We start from the raw sequence: 23,652 nt of genomic DNA, 5'->3' as shown, positions 1-23,652 counted from the left end.
ATCCTCTGGGAGTCGTCATCCCAGGACAATTCGTTCCCAAGGAAAATTGTCCCCTTGGATAATTTGTCCCAATGAAAACTTATCCCAGACAATTCGCCCCAATGGACAATGTGTCAAACACAATTAGTCCCTGGACTATGATATTAATCATTCTCAACAGCTGAAAGCATAACATTTCAATTGAGTTTAGTCCATGATGAAGTTCTGACACAGAAGTGGAGACAACACTTAGCAGTCTAGAGCAGGCTGGAGAGAAAGCTTCTGCAGCCTCACATAAAAAGCAGACCAATTCTTCCTGGAGAAAGTGAATCCGCTTATTTTCCCAGCCAGAGAAAAGGGGGAAAGGTTTTACAGCTCGTGACTTGAATTCTGTAAGCTTACTTTGATTGTACACCTGCCAATGAGGTGGGCGGAGATGGTAAAACACAGCCACACTGAAAATGAATCTGATATCTGAAATTGGCCAATTCTTACCTTTTTCACAATGCTCGCCGGAGAATCCAAACGGACATTTACACTTGTATGTGCCATCGCCGACATTGATGCAAGATGACCCCTTGGCGCAGGGGTTGGACTTACACACATCTATGGCATCGGAACACGTTTCACCTAAAAGAGACAAGTTTGAATCACACATCAGGGAAACACAATTCCTAACCTCTCGCTATCCCTCAGTCATGAAGGGGAGATCAGTGGCAGAGTGGTTGGAGCACCTGCCGCATGATCAGGAGGTTGTGGGTTGTCTCTTAGAAGGGTCACCGCTGTTTCCTTGGACAAGACACTTAACACTCCACCCAGGAGTATGAATGGGTACCAGGCTTGCCATTGAAGTAAACCTGCAATGGATCAGCCTGCTCTCCAGGGGAGTGATACTCCTAGTCAGCCCGATAAGACATTCGGCAGCTCCATCATTAGCCCAGCAGACTTTAACTTCTAACACTTGATAGTCAGGAACTTTTGCCACTTTGGGAGGAAACATCACCTCCCGATTGGGCAGAAGTCCCTGACTGCTGGTGCTGACTTGGATTGTGAGTATATCACCTCCAAGACTAGCCCATTCAAACCCTCCACCCAATCGTTCGAAGGATAAGATAAATGATACAAACCTTCGTATCCTGGCTCACAGATACATTTGAACTTAGTCTCGTCCACCGTCATACACAACCCTCCGTTCTGGCACGGGAGGCTGTTACACGGATTGTTGCCACATTCAACTGCAATAAAGACAACATACACATTTCAATAAATTTGCTGATCCATTCTACTTGTAGCTTTATCATTCAAATGACTGTTTCTTGTCAAAAGCTTCACATAGTTTCTGCTCATTTAGGATGCGTTTCATTCAAACATTATTTGGAGATCTGTCACTCCAAGCCACATATGAGTAAAATAAGATTAAGTTAGCAGTTTAAAACCAAACCCCATGACTCACAACCACAACACGGCCTTCAGATGGACACAGCCCTCGTATGACTCACTACTACAACAAGACCTTCAGATGGACACAGCCCCCTGCAACTTACCTAAGCCTCTTGCTCCCTGGACATCGAGGGACTCGGGATAAACCAAGTTGTACTCCTTCATGAAGTCGCGTCCAAACACCTTCAGAGACTGGATACAGCCGACCAAACCCATGTCCAAACCAATATCCTCAATTATCCTGAAGAAAAATGTGTGATTATAGTCACTGTTGAGTGCGACAAAGAGATCTTTTGCCCGCACCCACCCCCTACTTTACACTACCTTCTTCCCTACTTCAGAGGCAAAGCGGAAGGTGAAGATGCCTTAACAATCTAACTGTACTGACCCGACCGATTACAAATGAGTATATCACTTACCCCTTTGACAGCTCCGGTATGTAGCCAAGATAGAGCGGTTCATTAAGATTCAATGACCGGAGATCACCGGGGCTGGTAGAAATGACGTCTTTTTCATCATCGATTTTCAGAATACCAGTCTGTCCGGCACGATACGCCGTAATCTGATGGAATTCTTTCAGCGCGATTTTTTTGCGACTTTTTACGACGGCAATGCCGCTTCCCAGATCAAATCTAAAAATAAACAAAGGATATGTTACATCAGTTATGAGAAGAGAAATAAACATAGGCGGTGAGATGGTTAATGAAGGATGCCAAAATACATTGGTGCTACATCATAGACTGTTTCACGAGTGCAACACTCTTCACTTGCAAATAAATATGAATATCTCCTGACCATTGTCCATTTCTTATCCTCCCAGATCCATGATAATAGGGGTGGTTACTCCATCATAGAGATGACCCTTCACAGGATTAGACAACATACTCTTATTTCACGGATCTAACACTGCTTCAGTAATTTGGGGACCGACGGGCTCATAGCCAAGGTATGACATCATGGCCATCTGAAAACTCAGTGTCGCCCTCAAGTTCTCAATCCCAACACTGAACATGCTAAATGGCATCGGACGACCATGCACAATATATCTAGTGCTGCTCAACTTGGAAAATCAAAACTGAATCTAGAGGAAGTGCAATGTGGGTCTGTCTTCTCTTCTCAGCCCACAGTAAAGAATGTCCACCTGGACAGCTTGCCACTTCTTTTGTTGAGCAAAGTTTTCAACCAAGAAAGGAACATTAACATTTTTCATCAAAAATAAATCAATTTTTCGACATTTTTACACAGCCTGTGCAAGCTTTCCGTATCATGCACGCAACATCAGCCTAACGGTCTTTCACCGTCACATCAAGCAACAGGGATAGATACTGCCCAATCTGTGGTCGGAAGCTGGCCAGGGTAGCCTCAACACGCGCAGAGCTCCAAAGTCTATTTCATTCCACCATTCCTGGAGTTACTCCAAGGATGCATAGAGTCTGCCCGTCCCAATCCCAGAGTTTCCCCAAGGATGCATAGAATCTGCCCGTCCCAATCCCATAGTTACCCCAAGATGCATATAGAGCCATGCAGCCCATCCAGATTCAGAGTTACTCCGGGATGCAGGGCCTCCCCGTCCTGATCCCAGAGTTACCCCAGAATGCATAGAGTCAGCCCGTCCCCATCCCAGAGTTATCCCGGGATGCACAGCCTGTACCCAAGATAGACCCCGACTAATGAGAAACTATCATCACCTCATGCGGTCAGAGCAAGCAAAAGCAGAGGAACGTTTCACTGGACATCTGTGAGGGAGGTGAGTATAGGAGCCAATAATCATCCAATACACATTCATTATTAAACACCACGCCTTGTTTCATATGTCCGGTCCATCATGAAATTTTGATGAGGCTGAACTCCATGAGCTGCTCAATGAGAGTTTCACCTTCAACATTATATCTTGCCCAAACTCAATCTAGCTCCCATGACTCTTAAAGTTCAAAGCGTACAGAGAAGGCCTTTATTCCAGCCCTCCAGACACAAGCATGATATTTTCCTAATGCTATCGAATCCTACGATTGTGTGCACCACTCGAGAGGAAACAAACTCAACTGATAGCAAACGATCTTAAGATATCAAGCCATATGAAATATGTGACCAGCTCTGTCTAAAGCAGGTTTTTGTTGCACAGGGGACAAGGAAAAGAAAGGGGAAAAGTGAGAGAAAAAACTTCTTTTCTTCAGATTTTTTGACAGAGCTGGTCACATTCGTATAGAAGGGCAGCTGGAACCAAATCTTTCCCAGATTTCATTTTTCAAAAATGCACCTCACGATTCACAAGACATACAATGAGGAAAAAGTTGAGATGATGGCACTAGGGAGTTAAGCAGGCTCTCCAGGAGGGACCGCGACAGTTAGAACATCTACAGGTAGGCCTAGGGAGTGTCAGGCTGGGGGTCACACGTTCAGGGGAAATTTGGTACCAATATATTCTGGTTGTGGGGAAAGGGATTCGTTAATTTCAAGGTGTCTCAAGACTTGTTTACTTAAAAAGGGCGCTGGGGTTGTCAATCGACCCTATATCTCCAACATTGGAACTACAGAGGAGAATGGATTACAGACCCAGAACTTTCAACTGTACTGTAGGTTTGGTTATGTTGGTTTTGCAACTGCTTCCGGAGGGCACAAGCAGGCTCGATAGACAGGGTACTCCAATAACAGCCAGGGGAGGGGTGTGGGGTGGCAGTCACAAACATGAATCATTTCCTTGTTTGTCTGATAAAGGCATTACAGTTTCACATGTTTCATATACTTCAATAATCTGTTGGTATCAATCTGCTTAGAAACCACCAAAAAAAGTCAGATTTGGTTTCTTGAAACAAAACTGGAGATTTAAAATCTTTGAAGAGAAATTGAAAACAGGGACAAAAAGGTATCAGGTTCAAGACGGTCACACAGGTTAGTTCTTAAAGAGACATTGATCAAAGGATTCAGTATTCAACACTTGTATAAGTAGAGCTGGGATGGGCTGCTCAAAGCCATGTTTACCCAAACAGTGTCGTTGGTCTTAACATGGACAGTTGTAATGGGATTAACTGGTGGTTAATTTCTTCACATGAAAAAAAGAAGTGACACGTGGCCAAAATCTTTGTAGATGTCCTAAATGCACGGCCCCCAGTGACGTCATCTCATATTCCCGCCTACCTTGCCCTATTAGATCAGACATGAAACAGGTAAAAAAAACTCATCATTTTAAACTCCCTTACTGAATTTCAAAACATTCTTCATTGCAAGAAATGAATGTCATGTTGCAAAATTGCGTATTTGGAAAATTCGGTTGAATCTCAGATACTGTTAAAGGAACTATAAGCCAGTTGATCACTGTAATACATGTACCTTTCATTCTCAGAAACAGAATAGCAGTTCTTGTCAGAGAAGTTATTTTTGCATCATCATTAAATACTCTAATTCTTCCTATCAACAATGTCAACCACTCTGCTACAAAAATTACAAAAAAATCGTCGAACTCACCTGAACTCTAAATATCCATCTTTCATCGCCAAAGACAGGAAGTCTCCCCCACCTTTTACGTTATTGCCGTTATACAACAGGATGCCATCGCCGTTCAGCGTGCGGAAATCCATCTCGATGGTCAGGTCCATGTTGGCATTGGGTATCTTCCTCAGCTCCATGTAAGACGTGCCGGCAAATTGTGGCACAATAATCGCCACATCTGAAGTATGGTATTTTTGAAATTTTATTTTCTGAAACATCACTCTGCAGTTTTTGAATTCAGTAATTATTGGCAATCATGTATGAGATACTTTTGCACAGCAAATTATCACAATAATTTACACATATCTTCTCCTTGGATTCATTTTCTTTAAAAAACAAAGGGCGTTTGGGTTAAATTTTTTTTTAGATATTGGCCACCTGAATTGGTACTGTTCACTCAAATGAAATAAGCATGTTTTCACCAAAGCAATCAAATTACTAGCATTCTAATGGATGCTTGTTTTTAAAGTTTTTTTAAGAACAGAAGGCAGAAATCAACAATCAAAAGCCTCTGAATGGACAGGTAATTTACTATAATAATCGCATAAAAAAGGAAGGTTCACTTCTAAGATTGAAAAATGATTGCAATTCAACTTAGAAAGAGTTTGTGAGGTCGAGAGAAAGTTTTGCAATAAACCTCTATTAATGAAGATGCTAGAAAATTCAGAATCAGATATAAAAAATAAAGCAAAACTGTTAAATGAGTGCAAAATGACATAAACAAACTGTGCTGTTGGTGTTAATATGCAGTTACGAAACAAAGCAATTTTAACACATCACGCAATAACACAAAGCAGTCTCAAGCAATGCAACTCATGACTCACCAATCTCGCACAGGCGACCCATTCTTCCGAAAGTGCAAAGACAGACAAAATCTAGCCACGGGTCGGGCAGACATATACCGCCATATTTGCATGGGTTTGGATTGCATTTCGCACTTTCACTTTTCGGCACTGGAATTTCAATTTTTATCCCACCCTCAAATTTTGTAAAACCACCTTTAATATTTTCTCCTTCACCAGAAGACTCTTCTGCAATTTCATCACTTTCATCAAATTCAAAGCTCCCATCGGGCCCCTCTTTCACCAGACCAACAGTTTTCCATTTGTTCAACTCCCCATTATGGTCCTCATCATCATCTTCCACATTGGATTCCCCACCAGACCCAGAATCCCCATCAGGCCCCTTTGACCCAGAACCCCCACCGGACCCCTCATCAAATGACCAACCATCTTTTACATTGCCTTTTGAATAAATTTCTGAACCAATCACATGTGACTTTGCTGTTGTGCCAATTTCTGATCCAATCAGATCAGAGGATTCTGTAGATGAAGCAATTACTGAACCAATCAAATCAGGAGACTTTGTTGTTTTATCAGTGTTTGAACCAATCACAGGAGAGCCAGTCGTCAGCGGAAACCCATTCAATGTTGGTATATCTATGGTAGTTTCTGGCCGACCCTTGCTAGGTTCTGCACCGTTGAAATCAGGGTTACTGGCGTTAGCATCCGTAGCGCCGGGATCTTGGGTTACTGTGGAGGAGGACGAAGCAACATAATGCAGCAAGCAAAAAGAAGGCGGCCATGTTGGTTCCCGGCACGTTCGATATGGGTAGAGCAAGGGCATCAGTATCGGCAGCAGTTCATTAGAAGCAGTATTAAACTGGTATAGGAAGATGAATACTGCCTGTAATATACTGCTTGTATCGGCCACGATATTGATGCATCGCACATGTAATCTCTACCAGATTCTGGCATTCACAAATTGTACAGTGGAACCCCGGTAACATGTCCACTCATAGGACCGCAGTTGAATGGTCGCATTACCGGGGTGGTCCCCGACCGGGGTTCCATTATACATGTGTTATAGTGAAAGCAGCAACTACCAATGGTATCTTTCCACATCGAACGAGGTGGAACTTTCAGCAAGCAGTACAAGCAGCAAGCAAGCTACAAACGTATCATATAATATTCAAAGACTGAGCTCGATGAAAAATTGAAAACATCATTTCGAAAATGCGCCACACTGTGCCATTTTTTCGGAAGATGAGAAACAGCATTGAGAGAAGCAAATCTAATAGTGAAAATTGGTGAAGATTTTTACTACTACTGGACAATCACTCAAATTCAAAAAAATTTATCACCACTATCTTTTTCTTAAGATTTGGTGGCAACAGCACTGAAATGTTGCCTTTGGGTTTCCTTATGGTGGAAGATGCATTTCGAAATGATATTTTCATTTGGATTTGCTGAAAATTTCAAAATGGGACGCAAGAGTGGGAAACGGACAATGCCACGATAAACTGTGCCACCACTGAAGCAAAAGTGAAGGTCGAGTAAGGTCATATGAAGGTCGCGTGTCAAGGTCACGATGGGAGGCTGTGAATACAAGTCATGCATTAGGCTGAAAACGACTCCGGTAGGAAATGCTGCCGTACCTTGGATGAGGCATTTATTCCATTTTCTATTCATCATGAACAAATCAAATGTTGCCTAATTTCGCCAGAAATGGTGTATATCTGTAGATTTATTGTTGACTGATTTCCACCAAAGTGGTTGAAGAGGCCGAGTGCTTTAGGATCCATCAATTCGATTGTGATTGTAGCAAAAACTACCTGGGCGATTTTTCTGAAACTTGCGTGGATGACACCAAGGCCCAACAAAAGTGAATTGAAATTGACCTAATTAATTTGATGTCATCTATGCAAGATTCAGTTTGCTACAATCACAATCCAAGGGATGGATCCTTTAGCACTCAGCCCCTTTAAATGTGTAGAATGAAGAGCAAGGACAAAACTAGGATGCTGTTTTTTCTTCAATGCCAACCCCATCTCAAGGTATGCCTAGTCTTTTCTACCCTTCTCTGATAAATCACAGTATACAATAGGTCAGTGCAATAATTGTGAGTGAAATATAGAGTGCAAAATACGGGTTAACCCTTTCATATACGAAGCCACTTCCTCTAGAAGGTGGTCTCACGTGAGGTAAACTGATACACGCTATCATACATTTTGATTTTCAAACAAAAATATTACAATCAATTTTGATATACAGTTGAACCTCTCTTAATGGTCATGTCTGTAATCAGGCCAGCACTCTAGTATCACCACAACAGTCTAAATGGTCCAAAAACGGAAAAAGTGTCATGTTTATTTGAAAACATGCACTCTCATCACTTTGCCAAACCTTTTTTTCAGAGAGAAACACATGACCTCAATATATGAAAGGGTTAACGCTGACATGAAGCAGTGAATAGGGGACAAGACTTGACGGAATTAACATCTTGACAGCAGCGCCATCTTTACCATAACAAACGCTTCTATCTTTTGTTGCGGTTAATCCGTCCCTGCACACGCAAATTCCGTAGAAACAATAGCTGTTAGTCGCAGTGCATTCGGTGGAGTCTTTGCATACATCCCTTACATTACCTGTGAGTGTGAGAGGGGAGGGGCTAATTAGGGGAAGTACCGCAATGAACAATTTTATAAGTAGCATGGCCTATATACACATCATTATCCTCCAGCATCCTTAAAAGCTTAAGAAGTAACAGAAAAGCCCAAGAGTCTGTTATGTCTTGGAAAGCTTTTGCTGAGTTTTCTTGCTTTAAGTAGCAAAGAGTTCAAGGTAATCTTCATTTACAGACAGAGGTCGCGCAGTGACGTCACTTACTATCCATTTTGGACACGAATCTCTGTCCTTGACCCTGCTGACAATTCGAATTATACGAAAGGGTTGACACAGTTCAGTGTAATCTAGCTGACACTGACATTGCTACACTTCAAAACCGTTGAGTCAATGACATGAAGATTACCAGAACTTCAAAGCTGCGTATTCTATGCATGCACGCTTCTCATTCAAGTTAGTTGTCCCAAGCAGTTCAAGCTAAAAGCAGGTCAGTCAACTATTGACCTGAGAAAAATCTCCAATTACCATGACGATAGTCTGCCTGTCGTCGTCTGCCTAGTTTTAATTTCCGTTGTCTCATACGCCGACCCCCACGGAAGGACTTTCTATTCTTCTTCATTTGTTTTGCCTTTTTAGGCTTTTTCTGCTTTTTGAACTTTTTACCTATAAAATCATTTGCATTTATCACAGGAAATACTCAATGAAGTAGGTCGGTTCCATCTGTGAAGTTAAGTAATGTAAGTTAAGATAACTGAAGGAGAGAATACTGAGGCCTCTCATCATGTGATATTTTAAAACAGTGAAATGTATTGTGGCACAAAGACAATTACACTGAACACAAAATGCAGGACTAATATTCCGTGTCCATTTCATGACTCTGTGATAATGTAAGGTAAAATGATACAGTTATAGAACCTGTACAGTGCAGTAACAGGTGGTAATACACATCAACACACAGAGGCTATTGTACCAAGTATATAATTGTACCACCCTACCTTACCTGTGATCAACACAACTTTTCAAATACGACAACAAATTAGCGTGGAACACAAAGAAACTATAAAATATCGAATTGAATAGTGAGTTCAAACTTGCTAAATTATTTGCTTCCTGCAAGTAACATTTTTCAATAATGTTTACAATTAGCTTTTAACCCTTCTCGTACGTTTAAGACATGACTTAGTTAACTCACCATTTAGAGTGAGTATTGGCGGGTCAACTGTTGGCATGGTCAGGTGACGCGTCGTCTTCCGGCTGCCAATATGGCGGGTAGTTTTCCGTGACCTTGGGATAGGCCGTGGTGTTGTGTCTGGGAATGGACTCACTGGAAGTAGACGGGATAAGAGACATAACGCCAGTTGAGACTGTTTGGCTATCAAGTCAGAGATTATCCTAGCTCTGTTACATTCAGTTACTAGGAGTATCACTACCCCAAACAGAGTTCCATCTCATGCTCGTCTCTCAGACTGGCATGTGTGTCATTACGAAGAAGCAATGAAGGGTAAAGCGTCTTGCTAAAGGTCAAAGAAGTACAGCATGTCCAAGAAAGTGTCAGACCAGTGACCTCCTGGATATGAGGTGGAAGTATTAATCTACATAACTTTATGGCACAAACACGGTTTAAGTAATTGATACTGAACTTGAGATATTGGCTCACTAAACACCTAGAGCACCGCAAACTAAACATCGAATGAGATTCTCACTGCTTCCATACACTGTAAACAGTGCCACATTGTAACCAAGGTGTTTTACTAGAAATGAAGCCTTAGAACTTACTTTTACATGGCTCCTCATAAGCCACAGCGATATCTCTCTGAAGACGACACGCAAACGTCTTCAGCTGGCATTCTGACCCATACGTCTGTCCGTCAGTCCCGCACACCTTGATGGGTGCGAAGTCTTCATCCTTACAAGCCTCGCAGTCACACTGTGGCATACCTGCCTTGATGACACACTTGGCACCGTAATAACATTTGAGAGTTGAACACGAGTTGGGCGAGTCATCTGAAAAGATGTCTCGAGTTGAGATACACCAACAGAAAAATTTGATGACCCGCCCGCCCAGGTAAAACTAGGCAATGCTGGGTTTGATATTAATCCCAGGTCGCGGCAAGCAGGATTTCTTGTCTTAGGTACGCGTGACACCATCGAAAATGAAATGGTTCAGGGACCATGTGCTCACCTCGGGTAATGTAATGCATGTCTAACAAAAGGACAGTCAAGCACAGTCAAAGTAGCTCAGAAAGTACATCATGAAAGCCAAAATGATAATAAAAGCCTGACAAAATCGATGTCAAGTCTCTGTCGCACAATGCAGAATTTTGTCCAAGATCAGGGTAACCCGTGATAGATGTCAGAAGGGTGGTACACTGTTCATGGTACTTACTGCAGCCTCCGGGTCCAAGGACAGAACCGTCCGGACACATGTTGCATTTCATGCCAGTGATGCCAGGTTTGCAGACGCAGCGGCCTGTCATCTGCTCACAGTCGTCACGGACGGCGCCAAATGGGTTACAGGCACACGCTGAAGAAGAGACGTTGAAATATGATATGTTGAACAATCATCGACGAGAGATACTGATGTTATGTCTACCATTACAGCAGCCTCACATCTGTTCATGGTCATCACAGAATACAACACTGTTAGGACTCGTCTGTGTCCCTGCTGTGCTACAGGTTTATTTCCTTAGTTGTCATTACGATGCTCGCCTTGGCCTTGAAAAGGTAACAATGCGCTGTGCCGTCTACAGCAATTTAGTAGAAGTCTGCTTCCTTCTACTCACGTGTGCATCCACTGTTCCCCTCGTTGATTAGTGGCAGACCCCAGTACCCTGGCTCACAGCGATTACACTGCCGATCACCAACCCCTGGCTTGCACGTACACTGCAGCGTAATTGGGTCACACACGGCACTGTAGGAGCCAATCGGATTGCAGTTGCACACACCTGGTGGGAGAGAAAGAGAAAGTAGGATTCTCGTCTTCTTTTTAAAATCCTTGGCGACTGACTGAAAATGAAACACCTTGATGTTGATTGGCTCACGAGGCCCGACGAGAGACGAGATAACCGGTATTGCTCAACAATTATGGGATAGCAATCTCACGCTCATGTTCTGACTGGTGTGTTCAGTCCTAGTGAGACAACTGGAACTAATTTGCTTTTCTCGGCTGATTCGTACTTATTCTACTTCATGCGGAAAGTGGATGATGCTGTCCCACAATTGCTGGGCCATACAGATTATCTCATGTTACTGTTTAGGAGACAATTTTTGGGACGGCTCTGAAAGTGTCTCCTGATTGGTGGACAGAGACAAACGCCATCTATTTTATGAGTTACGGCATACTCTCCACTCAGCGTAACCTAGACCATATGCTGAAGAGGAAGAAGAGAATCGATACAATTATCCCTGAAATAAAATAAGCATCCAGAACAAAATATACGCATCCACTCAGCATGCCTAAATGGGTAAAAAACATTTTTCAAAATAAAAAAACCTAAGTTTGGGAGACATGCGTCATGCAAATATTGCAAGCTTACCTCACCGACAGGGACGACATTCGGAAAACCACTGAAAAATGTACTTAGGCAGAGAGAGTTTAGGTGAAGCAGTGGATGAGGAGAGTGAGGCCAAAATGGCCAAAAAAAGGTAGGCATATTATGTCATGTCAGTTAAAGTTATTAACTGTTGTTAACTTTACCTAAAGCCACGAAAAGAGACGATCGACATTGTAACCCACATTGAAACTCGTCATCTACCTCACAGTTTCAAACAGCAATACTTTCATAGATTTTTAAAATAAGCAGCTCTAGACCTCATTTGATTCATAGCAATATCAGACTTTGTATAACATCGGTACTCAATTCACATTCAAGTCAACTTGCAAGCACTTTAACTTATTTTTACACAAAATGTTGGCCTATACATTCCTGTTGAAGCTCAACTCCCTGGGAAGTATACAGCCAAGCTACCTCTCATGGCAAGGACTCAACATTCATGGTCATCTTAGTCAGCTCGGTAACCATTCACTCCTGGGAGGAGAGAAGCAAGTCAGGTTAAGTGCCTTGCTCAAGGACACAACTATGACAACAGAAAATGGTTCCATCTTACGCCAGAGATTGGGAGAAAACCATTCTCAGTTTTGAACTCGGGAATCTCAGCAGCTCCTCTTAAATTCAAGTTGAAATGTAAGGATCACATAAGGTCCAGCTGATACCATGTTAAACCATTTTTCCAAAACGATTTAGCAATTCTTTTCGAAGAAGATCGAGACACTGACAGTGAGACACTGATTGGGAATGTGCAAGAAAGAACATGATTCATGCAAGGAGTGCAGTCCATGATGTCAACGACATGTTCATTTACTTTTTGTTCAGTGCGAAACTGAAATTCATGTTAAAATTCATGTTGATGAAATTCATGTTAAAATCAACACGATCAAAGGATTGACACAAATTCAACTTGAAGACAGACTAATCAAATAGGCATGTGGATCAGTTTCGACAGCTTTGCAGAAGGTTAAGATGACAAAGACAGTAAGTAGAAAAACAGTCAACAGTAGCTGGGTTCACCCAAGCCATCAAAGAGGGGAAGGGGGTACCTGTCCTGGTGTCCCATTATGATATTTTGGGCCCGATTCCTGATGATCTGACCTCGGTATCGATTTCCTAGTTTTAACAAATGTTCTCAGATCATTGAAACTAAGAAGTAACTTACTAGGACATCCTGCATCATTTGGTCCAGGGGCGGGTGTCTTACCATCTGGGCAGCACCCGTAGCGCCGGTCCTCACAGCGCTTTACCTGATCTGTAAGAGGAGGGAACATATACTCAGTATGCGATGATATGAAGTATGATTGTATCAGTTGAGTTCAGCAACAGTTTGGCAACAAAACGTGACTTACGAAATTCAATAGCATTGTATATATGATGTTATAACGTGCCCTGTTGCATCAGCAACAACCTCTTCATGGTCCTCCACCTCTCCGAGTCAAGGCCAACCACCTCTACGAGCGAATCCAGACTCAGACTAGAGACCACTTCTGAAACGGGTCCTTGTATAAGACAATACATGCAACTTCACAGCTTCCTGACTGTGGCGGGGTTATACAAGTTGGAATATAGGGCCATACAAGGCTCCACTTCAAGGTTGCCTTCAGTACAAGGCTGGATTCACTCGGCGAGGTGGTTGGCATTGACTGGTGGGCCAAGTGATACCCAAGAGAGGTCATGGCTGATTCCACCGGGTGTAATTTAGCCATCCATTACAGTAAGATAGTGTTACATTACTGTACACAGACAGAACAATTACAACACCTAAAACCTGCTGGGAAGACCTCATCATTCTTTACCCTTTCCCACCCGCTCTTCATTACAGTGACAAAAGTTAATTTCCAATATGTAATGTATTTTCTCTACCAGTCACTAATCATTTGCACCTGAAACAAAATCTTGACAACTTCTCCATTGAATGAAACAATCGTTCGGTTAACAGGGCAAGTTAGATCTTGTTGAGACTTTTGGACATCCACTCGACCGATTTGCTGATTAGATTTGACCACATGTTCTTCTGATGACCATAATGTCACATGACTGAATAATTTCCATACAGGTACAGGCTTGAGTTTGACAGTCATTTGAAAGACATACAATTAGTCATCCAAGAATTAAAATAAAATAAATGTAGATGCATATTTGCCATGCTCTAAGACTGGATACAAGACTGACTCTGTGAAATTGCTGAGCTTTCTGCTGGTGCTCAATTTGTCAACAACGTTATTCCGAGTAAGTTCAGCTTACTAAATGAAGATGACAGCACTATGACATGTGGGTGTTGAGTGACCATCAATGAGTGACGGCAGACCTCTGTGATGGAGATTCGCCTGGTAGAGCTTCAACACTTTCCACAGAGCCATTCTGATGGGACACCACAACTTTTACACAAGAACAAGACAGGTGTACCAATGGGTTAAATGAACATATCATCTCACAAGGGTTAAATGATTGATTAAAAGATATTTCTTAATTCCGGAATTTGAATGAAGGACTGTTAAAATTTGTTCATAGACAAACCCTTTCACTGAAAGTCAGTCCCTCATTCAAATCAGAGTATTTCTAGAATTCACAGATGTTTTACAGTCCCCAAGTAAGTGGATCACTCTTGGATTCACATCTGAATGGTGGCATCGTATGAATTGTGAAGTTTGTTCGGTGCAGGTAATCGAACACGCTACAAGTCGCCACGCTAGGTGGGTAGGAAATAATGTCGCCACACTGGGTGGGTGTAATAAAAGGAAGCGAACAAACCAAGTATCACACATACAGGAGTCCGACATACTTTCTTCGCAGCATTTGGCGTAGTTTAACCCCTTGTGGCAGTAGGTGCTAACGGGACACGTATCACGGCCCGTGGAGCAATCGTATTCAAGGCCCGTGCGGGCATTCACCAGCGGTGCATTGCCGTCACATGGCTTATCTAAACCTGAAATTGACAACACTGGTTATAGAACTGCTGACGGGGAAGCCATATACCTTTGTTAACCCATTCTGACCAGACTCCATTTTCCAACCTTTTCAAGCAAATACCGGTACCCATTGCATACACCTGACCATTTGTCATATGGCTGAATAACTGTTAAGGATTTGTTTAATAAACAGGGCAACTTTTGAGAAAATATCAAAATTCAACAATTTCCCCAGAAATACCATAACATAAATGGCATCATCAGAAAGTGCTCACCGAGGCTTCCTTGACCGATCAAATATTGTTCACGTTGATGAATATGTTTTTACAGTCTTTTTGGACCCCACATTAGACACTGGGTCTGTATAAGTGGTAACATGAGTGAAATGTTGCAATGCCACAAGCCAAGTTTTTTCTCAATCCAAGTCAACTGACGCGGATGAAAGTATCAAGTCATTTAACAAATGCAATAATGGTCAAGTGTGTGCGATAGGATTTTATAGAACTGCAGATGCAGAAAACAAGGAAAAAAACTATTTTAGAATAAGAGAGAATTCTATAAGAATCCTAACAAAAATAGCCAAAACTTCACATGACAGTAAAAGATAGATTTCACGCTGTGAATGAACAAAGTTTCAATAGCATAATGATCAACCATGCTTCATTTGCCAAAGTGCCAATTTTCGTAACAAAACTGAAATATTTTGTGAAATTGCAAAAGTGAGATTGAAATTGAAGAGTTAAAAGTCTATTGTTGAATTGAATTGAAGAGTTGAAAAAATAGAGTTTGGCCACAAGAGGTTAACAAATCAGATTTCTTTTAATCCCTTTGGAGAAATTATCAATTTCCCAGTACCTTGTTGATCGAGTAACATTAAGGATTTCTGCAGGAAACATTCATCCTAAAGTGCAGGTTGCAGTGATGAAAATTACTTGTTTGCAGGCACTTAGGATCGAGGATTTCAGGGGTAAGATGATAACAGATGGGAAAGAGGGCGCTGGACTTACGATTTCTTGTGCACTACTGCAAGTCGTGAATAAGGTCGGATGGGGTAGGTTCAATTTCGAAAAGGTCATTCTAAGTTTTATCATACCAAATAATATAACAATTAAGAGAATTAAGAATAAAGTTTGGCCAAGGTGATTTCAGTCACTAGAAATAGGATAATCTCAATAGTGTGTCATTCCAACATGCATCAAAAGAGGACAGGGTAGGCCCTAAGAAATGGAGATAGATAGGTGATAGTTTACCCGACCGACCTTTGCAACTACTCAACGCAATGACTGCGATATCTTTTTGTTTGAGGCAGGACGCCTCTCTCATGCTGCAGAGACTGTTGTAGATGCGGCCGTCGTTGCCGCAGACTGGTGACGGATCACTGCAAGAGACGGTGTAAATTGATGTATTTTCAATCATAAAGATCGTAAAGACAAAATCGTTTTTACTGACTAATAGCATTAACATGAAATGCTAAGCCTCTTCTAGATAGCTGACATAAAACTGGTTCATGGTGGGTAAAGGTGATGCTTTACCTTTGCGACACAATATGACAAGGCCCTCCTACTAAAGTGTTGGAGGGGAATGATCAAATAAAAATGAAAATTAGTTTTCAAAAGGTTGCATAAAGGCACTTTAATAATTCCTTCAGTGTCTTTTGAAGAGCATTCCTTTGAGAAAGTGATGAGATTAACCAAGTGATGAACTACTGCTCTCACTGTCCCTTACCGATGTCTAAGTTTAATCAGCTGACCCCCTCCTCCCCACACCCCACTAAACAATTAGAAAGGTAATAAGTGCTATCATAAGAGAAGAATTGTGAATGAATGAATTCACAATTCCTTTAATATCAAATGCAAGTGAACATACATCACAATGTGTTTCGTGAGCGAAGAAAATGGACCACTACATGAAACTGACATGATCACTCTCTACTTACAAAACTAGAAACCCAGCAATTTTCAATCTAACAAGAATTCAGAAAAAATTACCAAGGAGTGATGACAAACTGGAGCTACTTATGAATAAGTTCCTAGTGCAGTATCTTATTGTTTGAGAGCAGTTTTGATAATCCTGGTTATCCCACAGCTGATGAGGAAAGGAGATGACAGAGAGGTCTAACGATGGAGGGAACTTTCTGTTATTAGGCTTTTGATACCCAAGCACACCACCAATAGTGGAATCAGTATCATATTTAACAAGAATGTTATATATAAGTCAAGGGGAGGGATATCAACAGTCAAGCACCTGTTATACATCAGGTGGCCTAAAAAACTATCGGGATTGAAAAGTTCAATTAGTCACTGTATTCTCTTATTTCATTTGGGATGACTGACCAAATAAAAGCTTCAGGTAGATATCCGTTTGAATGAAATGAAATATCAGATGTCGCAAATAATAATAAAATTCGTACCTTTCGTCCTGGCAGCTGAAGTTACACACACAGCCATTGGTTCCTTCTGCGTCAGCATCATTTTTACAAACACCACCAAACCGGCAAGATTCCTCGTCGCAAACGTCCGTCCCTGAGGATTGGAAATCTAGAAACAAATTCCGTTTTATCAGCAATGAAATCATGCAGGTTGGAAAATAAACAAATAAACACTATTTGGTATTGTTTGTCAACCCTTAAAAATCATGCTTCTAACTGGTGTCAATTGCTTAGAGAAAGAAACAAATGTATTTTCAGACTTGATCTAAAACGTGGTTACTGGCAAGTTTAAACCCTGTCTCACGATGACCAGAAGAGAACCGCTTTTCTAACACAGTGTGGTATTGTTCAATAACCATTTGGACTAGGTAATGCCCTGACCACAACCGAGAGAAAGAACATCCCAATATCAGTACAACTTTGTTGGAATGGATAAAAAGGTTGATTCCAATGAGCTTCCATGTCTGTTTTGAAGAAGCTATAGCATGGTTCCCACTTTGAATTGAGTCATTTTTCATATTTGATCTAAAATGTGGTTACTGGCAGGTTTTACCCAAGTCCCACAATGACTGGAAGAGAACAGCTTTTCTAACGCAGTATGATATATTTTAATTACCATTAGGGGTAAGTAATGCCCAGGCCACAATTGAGAGAAAGAGAAATCTCGATATCCCAAGTTCATTGGACCAGACAAACAAGTTGATGTGGTCGAACTTTAGATGTCTATTTTGATAAAAACATGAACCAAGAAGTTTGAGCATGGTTTCCAGTTTTGCAAGTTGACCAGCATAAGTCTTAAGATTTTTATGGGTTGACACCAAATTTCTAAACAGAATATTATATTAAAACCTTGGTTGCATTTTTTGTCTGATCCCTAAATCTAGAGGGAGGAAGTAGGTTTAACAGAACAGCCAGAGGAGGAATTTCAAAAGTTGGTAACGCCATATCAAACAGCCAGCCAATCAGCATGCTCTAAATATTTCAAAACATTCTCAAAGAAATTTTCAACATGTTTATCAAAATTATCAGAAGCGCACATTTTAGGATAAATTATTAAACCTAATGATGATGTGGACATTGAAATCTTTAAGTATGAAGTGGCATTCAATGACAAAATAGTGAACTAATTACACAGAGGGTCTAAGATTGGATATAATGATTCATGATATAAAATTCATGGGTTCTGGCTGAAAAGGGCCAACAGTGACTAACGGGGACAAATATAGCACCAACTTCTGCCAGCCGACACAAATATATCAATAAGAGTTCAAATGTGGAGTGCTTTCCACTTGTACATCAACAAGTGAACTCAATCAATCGGTAGAATATTTGCGTTGGTTTTGTGATGCATCTTAAAACACCTTTTACGATGAGATGTTTTTACTCTAAAGAATGCACTTGTGGCGGATGGGCACTGAAGCTCAACACTTCTGACGGCATTAGTGTTTGAACAGAAATATAACGACAACACGAAAACAGCATGCAGTGTGAAACATCACATTAATTTTAAATTTTGGTGGTCACAACATGCAGGGGTGTAAATCATTATGCTCTGGTGGTCTATTTTAGCAAATGGTAAAAGCCCTCATGATAAATAATTGTTCATAGAAACAATTTCACGTGCAATACAGTCATTTTTATTCAAATCCTAACAAAAGCACTTGCATCGCCGAAAAAACGTTTTCAGGACTAATAAACTACTGGCATGGGAAATATCAAGTGTTCTGACAGCAACACACTCGCACATAACCACTCCAATGCTTAAATATTCCAAAGAGCGGAGGTCTAAAACTGGAGAAATTTAAACATACTATTCCTATGCTCTGATATGCATGAAGTAAAGATAAATAAAAACTGTACAAGCGGGATTGTGCCAGGATTCAGGCAGTAAAATCAACATTAACATCTAAAGCTCAAAAGGATTTTAAGAGCTTAATAAGTAGTTCGCCAACTGGGCCGGTCACAAAAAACGAATCATAGCACCAGTCCACAACCCGGGAACTGTTGGCCAAGGCTGATGTGCGTGCCACCTCTACAAGGGATACTCAATGCGTGCCACCTCTGCGAGGGATACTTAGTGTGTGCCACCTCTACGAGGGATGATCTGTGCATGCCACCTCTGCGAGGGATGGCCGGTGCATGCCACCTCTGCGAGGGATGGCCGGTGCATGCCACCTCTGCGAGGGATGGCCGGTGCATGGCACCTCTGCTCACAGGGAAAGGTTGAAGTTCAAAGATATAATTTTTCAGGAACTGCCAATTCGTCACCAAAAAAACCAATGGGTCATTCCAACCATGCAAAAACAATATCTTTATACCAAATTGCCGGATCCTACAATTCACGTAACTACAAACTGCCAACAACAACAAGTAAGGACACCAAAGATGGGAAAGAGGTACAAATAGAAATATATATTGAGATACAATTCTTAGGATGATATCGGCGTCTCTTAGTGAACATACACTGCAGATACTGGAAAACAGGAGTTTTCCAAAACATGTTATTTTCACAAATTTTCACATATAACCACATTTCATGAAAATTTAAATTTAAAAAAAAGACATTTTATTATCTCCTAAAATAAAAATGGTGAAATTTTTCACTTTTTGCCAAATTTTGGAATGGTATATTTTTGAGGCGGACAATATCAAACTGATGACTTTTTCAACCATTTTGTTCACTTTGATACCAGATTAATGTGAAAATAAAATGTGAATGAAAATTTCCCGGTTTTTGTACATGTGGATTATAACGCTAGTTGGACCAAGGAAATTTTCAGTAATTCGGAAACAGAAAAGTTCAGCCAAACCATGGAGGTAATAATACCTCCATGGCCAAACTGATTCAGATGACGACAAAGGGTGTGCAGATAAGCAAGACAGTGTCCACATTGGGACTCGTTTAAAGCACTTATTTCGTTTTACTTTTTCCAATAAAAACCTTGTTTTGTTACTTGTAAATTTCCTCAGTTCCCAAAGTGCCAACAATTTGTGTACAATAATGAAAATAAAACTGCCCTTACTTGGCGCTTTCCCTACAATTAGATTGATATATCATTAATTATTGGATCTTCATTGTGAAAAGCTATGATGCCAAAAAATGAAGATCTCACAGATTTTATAAGTACGTTGAAAAGACTAAAAAAAATTAGAAAAAATTTCGAAAATAATCCATCCCAACATCACAATTTCTTTTGACTGAAAAGTTTTGGTAACCGAACTTGACAAAAATTGGCATCATTCAGGATGCAAGAACACATCTAATGATGTCATTTTCAGAGTAAAAGTCAATCACTTTCTTCAGAAATCTAATGCTTTCAACCTGCCTTTTTTGCAATTCCTGCAGTTATTGCAGAAATTCAAACCGCACCTGAAAAAAATTCTCAAAAGAAATTTTTGAAATCTAATAACAGGCCAGAGCAACTCTGTCATTGCCCCATTAGGGCCCCCAATTGTTACCAGTGATCTCGACTCACCTCCAGACCCTGACCAGCCATCAATGTCGCAATCTCCATTCTGCCTGACCTCAATGTCCGTATTCCGTAAACAAGCCGTCCGTTTCAGAACACATTCGTTCATGTATGTTTGCCCGTCACTGCCGCAGATCGGACTGTATCTCTCAGGGCAGAACTGCTCACAGACACATTCACCATTCTCACAGCGGGCGCCGGTAGGACATTTGATACCAGCACATTGGTCTGAAGGAATTATCAGAAAATTGATATCATAAATGATAGAGGTGTTATCACTGAAAATATTTTTCTTTTGCTTTTGCTGCAAGGAAAGGGCTTTGTGTAGGACTTGGATAGTCATGACAGTAGTGTATACCACCTAATTTTGACTTTTCTTTATTTTGGCACTTTTTGGTCCATATGAGTGTCTGCCAAACATCTCGGCCTATTTATGGTCTACCTCCGCTCTCCGAAAAAGACAATCCCCTTAAGAGCATTTTCCAAATCTTTTCAGTTTCCCAGGAATAGTAGATATTCGCTAATCATATTACCCCTGATGGAATTATGGGACTGTGGTCGCCAAAGCAATGATGATATTGGGAAAATACTAAATAAATGATAGATCTGCTGGAACTTGAGAGTGTTCGCCAACAGCAGTGAGACTGTAATCTATATTTTAGCGTCATTGATCAACCCTTTCGGGGCAAATTATAACCTTCTGTCAGAATTGATGGTGCAGTCGAAAGGTACAAACACTACTGGTATGGGGAGATCAGTGGTTCAGTGGTTGAAGCACTGGACCCATAATCAGGTGGTGATGGGTTCGACTATTGGCAAGACAACCAGGGTTATGTCTTTGTGTCCGTGAATAGGCAGTTAATCCTTCTCCCCTCCCAGCATTAAATTGGCACCAAGCTGGCAGGGGTTGCCAAATATGTCTGCAAGTCCTGGGCAGTGAATACATCCAACTCGAATATGTGATACTCCTGAGTAGGGTGGTGTTGGGCAAATATTGAATTAACATGGACTTTTGGGTATTGAAACAACAGACCAGCCCCAGCATTACTCAATCTTTCGAGATACTTCAAACTTTTTCATTGACTTTTCACTTACCGCATGGACCATATGAAGCAACCATGATGAACTTCTGTTTCCGACATGACGTCACTTTCAGTTGGCACTCATTCTGATAGGTGGCGCCATCACTGCCACACACTTTGGCATCAACCTGAAAGAAATCATATCACTCTGCTGGAAATCTGCATGACGTTATCAACGGATATCAAACGTACGCACTAAACCTGACTTAATTGGAAACATTTAAGAAGATTTTAATCTCATACTGCGTTAGTTATCATTGTCGCAAAATGTTGAAATGTCAGCAACTTCCTTGCTATATGTTCCACACCACTGACAGGACAAGCTGTGATTATTCCTTTCATAAATCTACAATCGTAGCATGCAATCTGAACTAAAATTCCTAGCTTTTTCCATATTTTTCTCAAAATGCCAAAAATAAGCAGATTTCAGGACATATTCTGCAATGAATCTGAGTGTTCAAAACATTCTGTTGTGAAAGAGTTTAACAAATGTGTTTAAGCAAATTTAGGGGCATCGAAACTGCTTGTTAACTGAAAGAGATGTTACAAGTTATAACTCATGTTTAAACAGACATTAGATGTGGACGGGATGGGATGGGAGGGATTAAGGATTTAAACTGGACAGGTTGACTTTACAGGACAGGTTGACTTAAACAGGACAGGTACAGGATACATGGAAGGGACAGGTATCAAGGAGTTATAGGTACACCTAGTCACATATATCAGTTACAAAGAATATATGGTATTTTCAGCCTAAACGGTTTGATATGTTAAGTCAATTTATGATGTTATGATCATTTGAACTAAAATGGAAAAACAATATTTGAGTCAGAGTTTGTGATAAAGATAATTTTAGAGGTCTCAGAATCGCCAACTAATCGATAGACACTAATAGTATTAGGATAGCTTTTGAAAGGACCCCGGCCTTTGCAGCTAAAGGGTTAAAATCAAGGTGATAATTAAAGGAAATTTTGTTTTTGTTTATGATGTGAAATGCATACATGTATGTTGTAGTTAATTCCAAAGACTTCTGAATCACTTTTTGGTCAGTTTCAAAGATATTTCTGACACAAAAGGAGGCTTATATCAGCTACATCCCCTACAATAGGCCCTTTTCCAGATTTGTTGGTCTGCGGACCCTAGGTGGTACCGGCGTATCTGGCAAAGGGCCTATTGCAAATCTAAAATCCACATTTATGGCACGTTTGTAATGTTCCTATGATTTACTTGAATTTCAAGACACAAATTTGATCACGTATCCAGGGACTCGTCCTCTGAACCAGAATTACGCACATGAATAATTTAACGGAATTTAAGAGCACTTTATTCCCATCAGACAGCCATTATAGAATTAATTCGAAATACTGATATTTATGTTTGCCGGCAAAAAGACAGCCAGGGCTCATCAAATTTTAATGGACGATTTAGAACGAGATTTATTGGGTTAAGTGACAGGAATTCCGAATTGAATTCATTGTATTTGTACCATGAGCATCCACAAGATTTCATGGGGGGGGGGGGGTTAAAAATACAGGGAGAAGTCATGGCCAACAAAACAAGAGGCCCAAGGGCCTGGCACTCAGCTGAAAAAAGGTTTTTGCAAATTTTCTTCTGAAAATACTTTTGAGTGATGGTTTCAAAATTATCAATGAATTTGATTGTTAGGAGGTTAAAGATTTTCGTTGAGGAAGTCTATTGAATTTAATAGTTATTGATTATGCATGTTTATACAGGTTAAAATTGGTCTCGGAAAGCATTTATTTCTTCATGGAAGGAGCTTTGGGTTGTTAAGATGGAGTTCCTAAAATTGACATTATTTGAGAACCAGTTATTTGCAGATTTGTTAACTTATACAGGGCTTGAAAACACTGTACAACTGAAAGTGCAAATATTCACATCAACA

General features: G+C 40.8%; 1 protein-coding gene across 20 annotated transcripts in view; it reads right to left on the bottom strand.

The window, feature by feature from the left end:
• Window positions 1–23,652, bottom strand: part of LOC135496773 (agrin-like) — a 149,911-nt gene that overhangs the window by 14,006 nt on the left and 112,253 nt on the right. For 13 of the 20 annotated variants that reach the window (XR_010448719.1, XM_064786284.1, XM_064786270.1 and 10 more), the window contains 17 exons: window positions 21,763–21,877; window positions 20,674–20,895; window positions 20,221–20,232; window positions 17,180–17,306; window positions 16,020–16,147; window positions 14,628–14,786; window positions 13,023–13,112; window positions 11,093–11,254; window positions 10,696–10,833; window positions 10,086–10,313; window positions 9,502–9,633; window positions 8,835–8,972; window positions 4,882–5,083; window positions 1,839–2,051; window positions 1,524–1,660; window positions 1,107–1,214; window positions 475–609 (listed from right to left, as the gene is read on the bottom strand). Coding sequence is in view for 19 of the 20 variants with exons in the window: in XM_064786284.1 (XP_064642354.1) it covers window positions 475–609; window positions 1,107–1,214; window positions 1,524–1,660; window positions 1,839–2,051; window positions 4,882–5,083; window positions 8,835–8,972; window positions 9,502–9,633; window positions 10,086–10,313; window positions 10,696–10,833; window positions 11,093–11,254; window positions 13,023–13,112; window positions 14,628–14,786; window positions 16,020–16,147; window positions 17,180–17,306; window positions 20,221–20,232; window positions 20,674–20,895; window positions 21,763–21,877 (2,446 nt within the window). In the remaining variant the exon portion in view is untranslated. Of the gene's footprint in view, window positions 1–474; window positions 610–1,106; window positions 1,215–1,523; window positions 1,661–1,838; window positions 2,052–4,881; window positions 5,084–8,209; window positions 8,333–8,834; window positions 8,973–9,501; window positions 9,634–10,085; window positions 10,314–10,695; window positions 10,834–11,092; window positions 11,255–13,022; window positions 13,113–14,627; window positions 14,787–16,019; window positions 16,148–17,179; window positions 17,307–20,220; window positions 20,233–20,673; window positions 20,896–21,762; window positions 21,878–23,652 lie in introns of all 20 variants that reach the window. The other 7 variants (XM_064786271.1, XM_064786272.1, XM_064786267.1 and 4 more) reach the window with 7 other exon arrangements.

This window comes from Lineus longissimus, chromosome 12 (genome assembly GCF_910592395.1).
Source record: "Lineus longissimus chromosome 12, tnLinLong1.2, whole genome shotgun sequence".
NCBI classification, from domain to species: domain Eukaryota; kingdom Metazoa; phylum Nemertea; class Pilidiophora; order Heteronemertea; family Lineidae; genus Lineus; species Lineus longissimus.
Note: the sequence above shows the minus strand (reverse complement) of the source record. Positions and strands in the feature narration are given on the sequence as shown.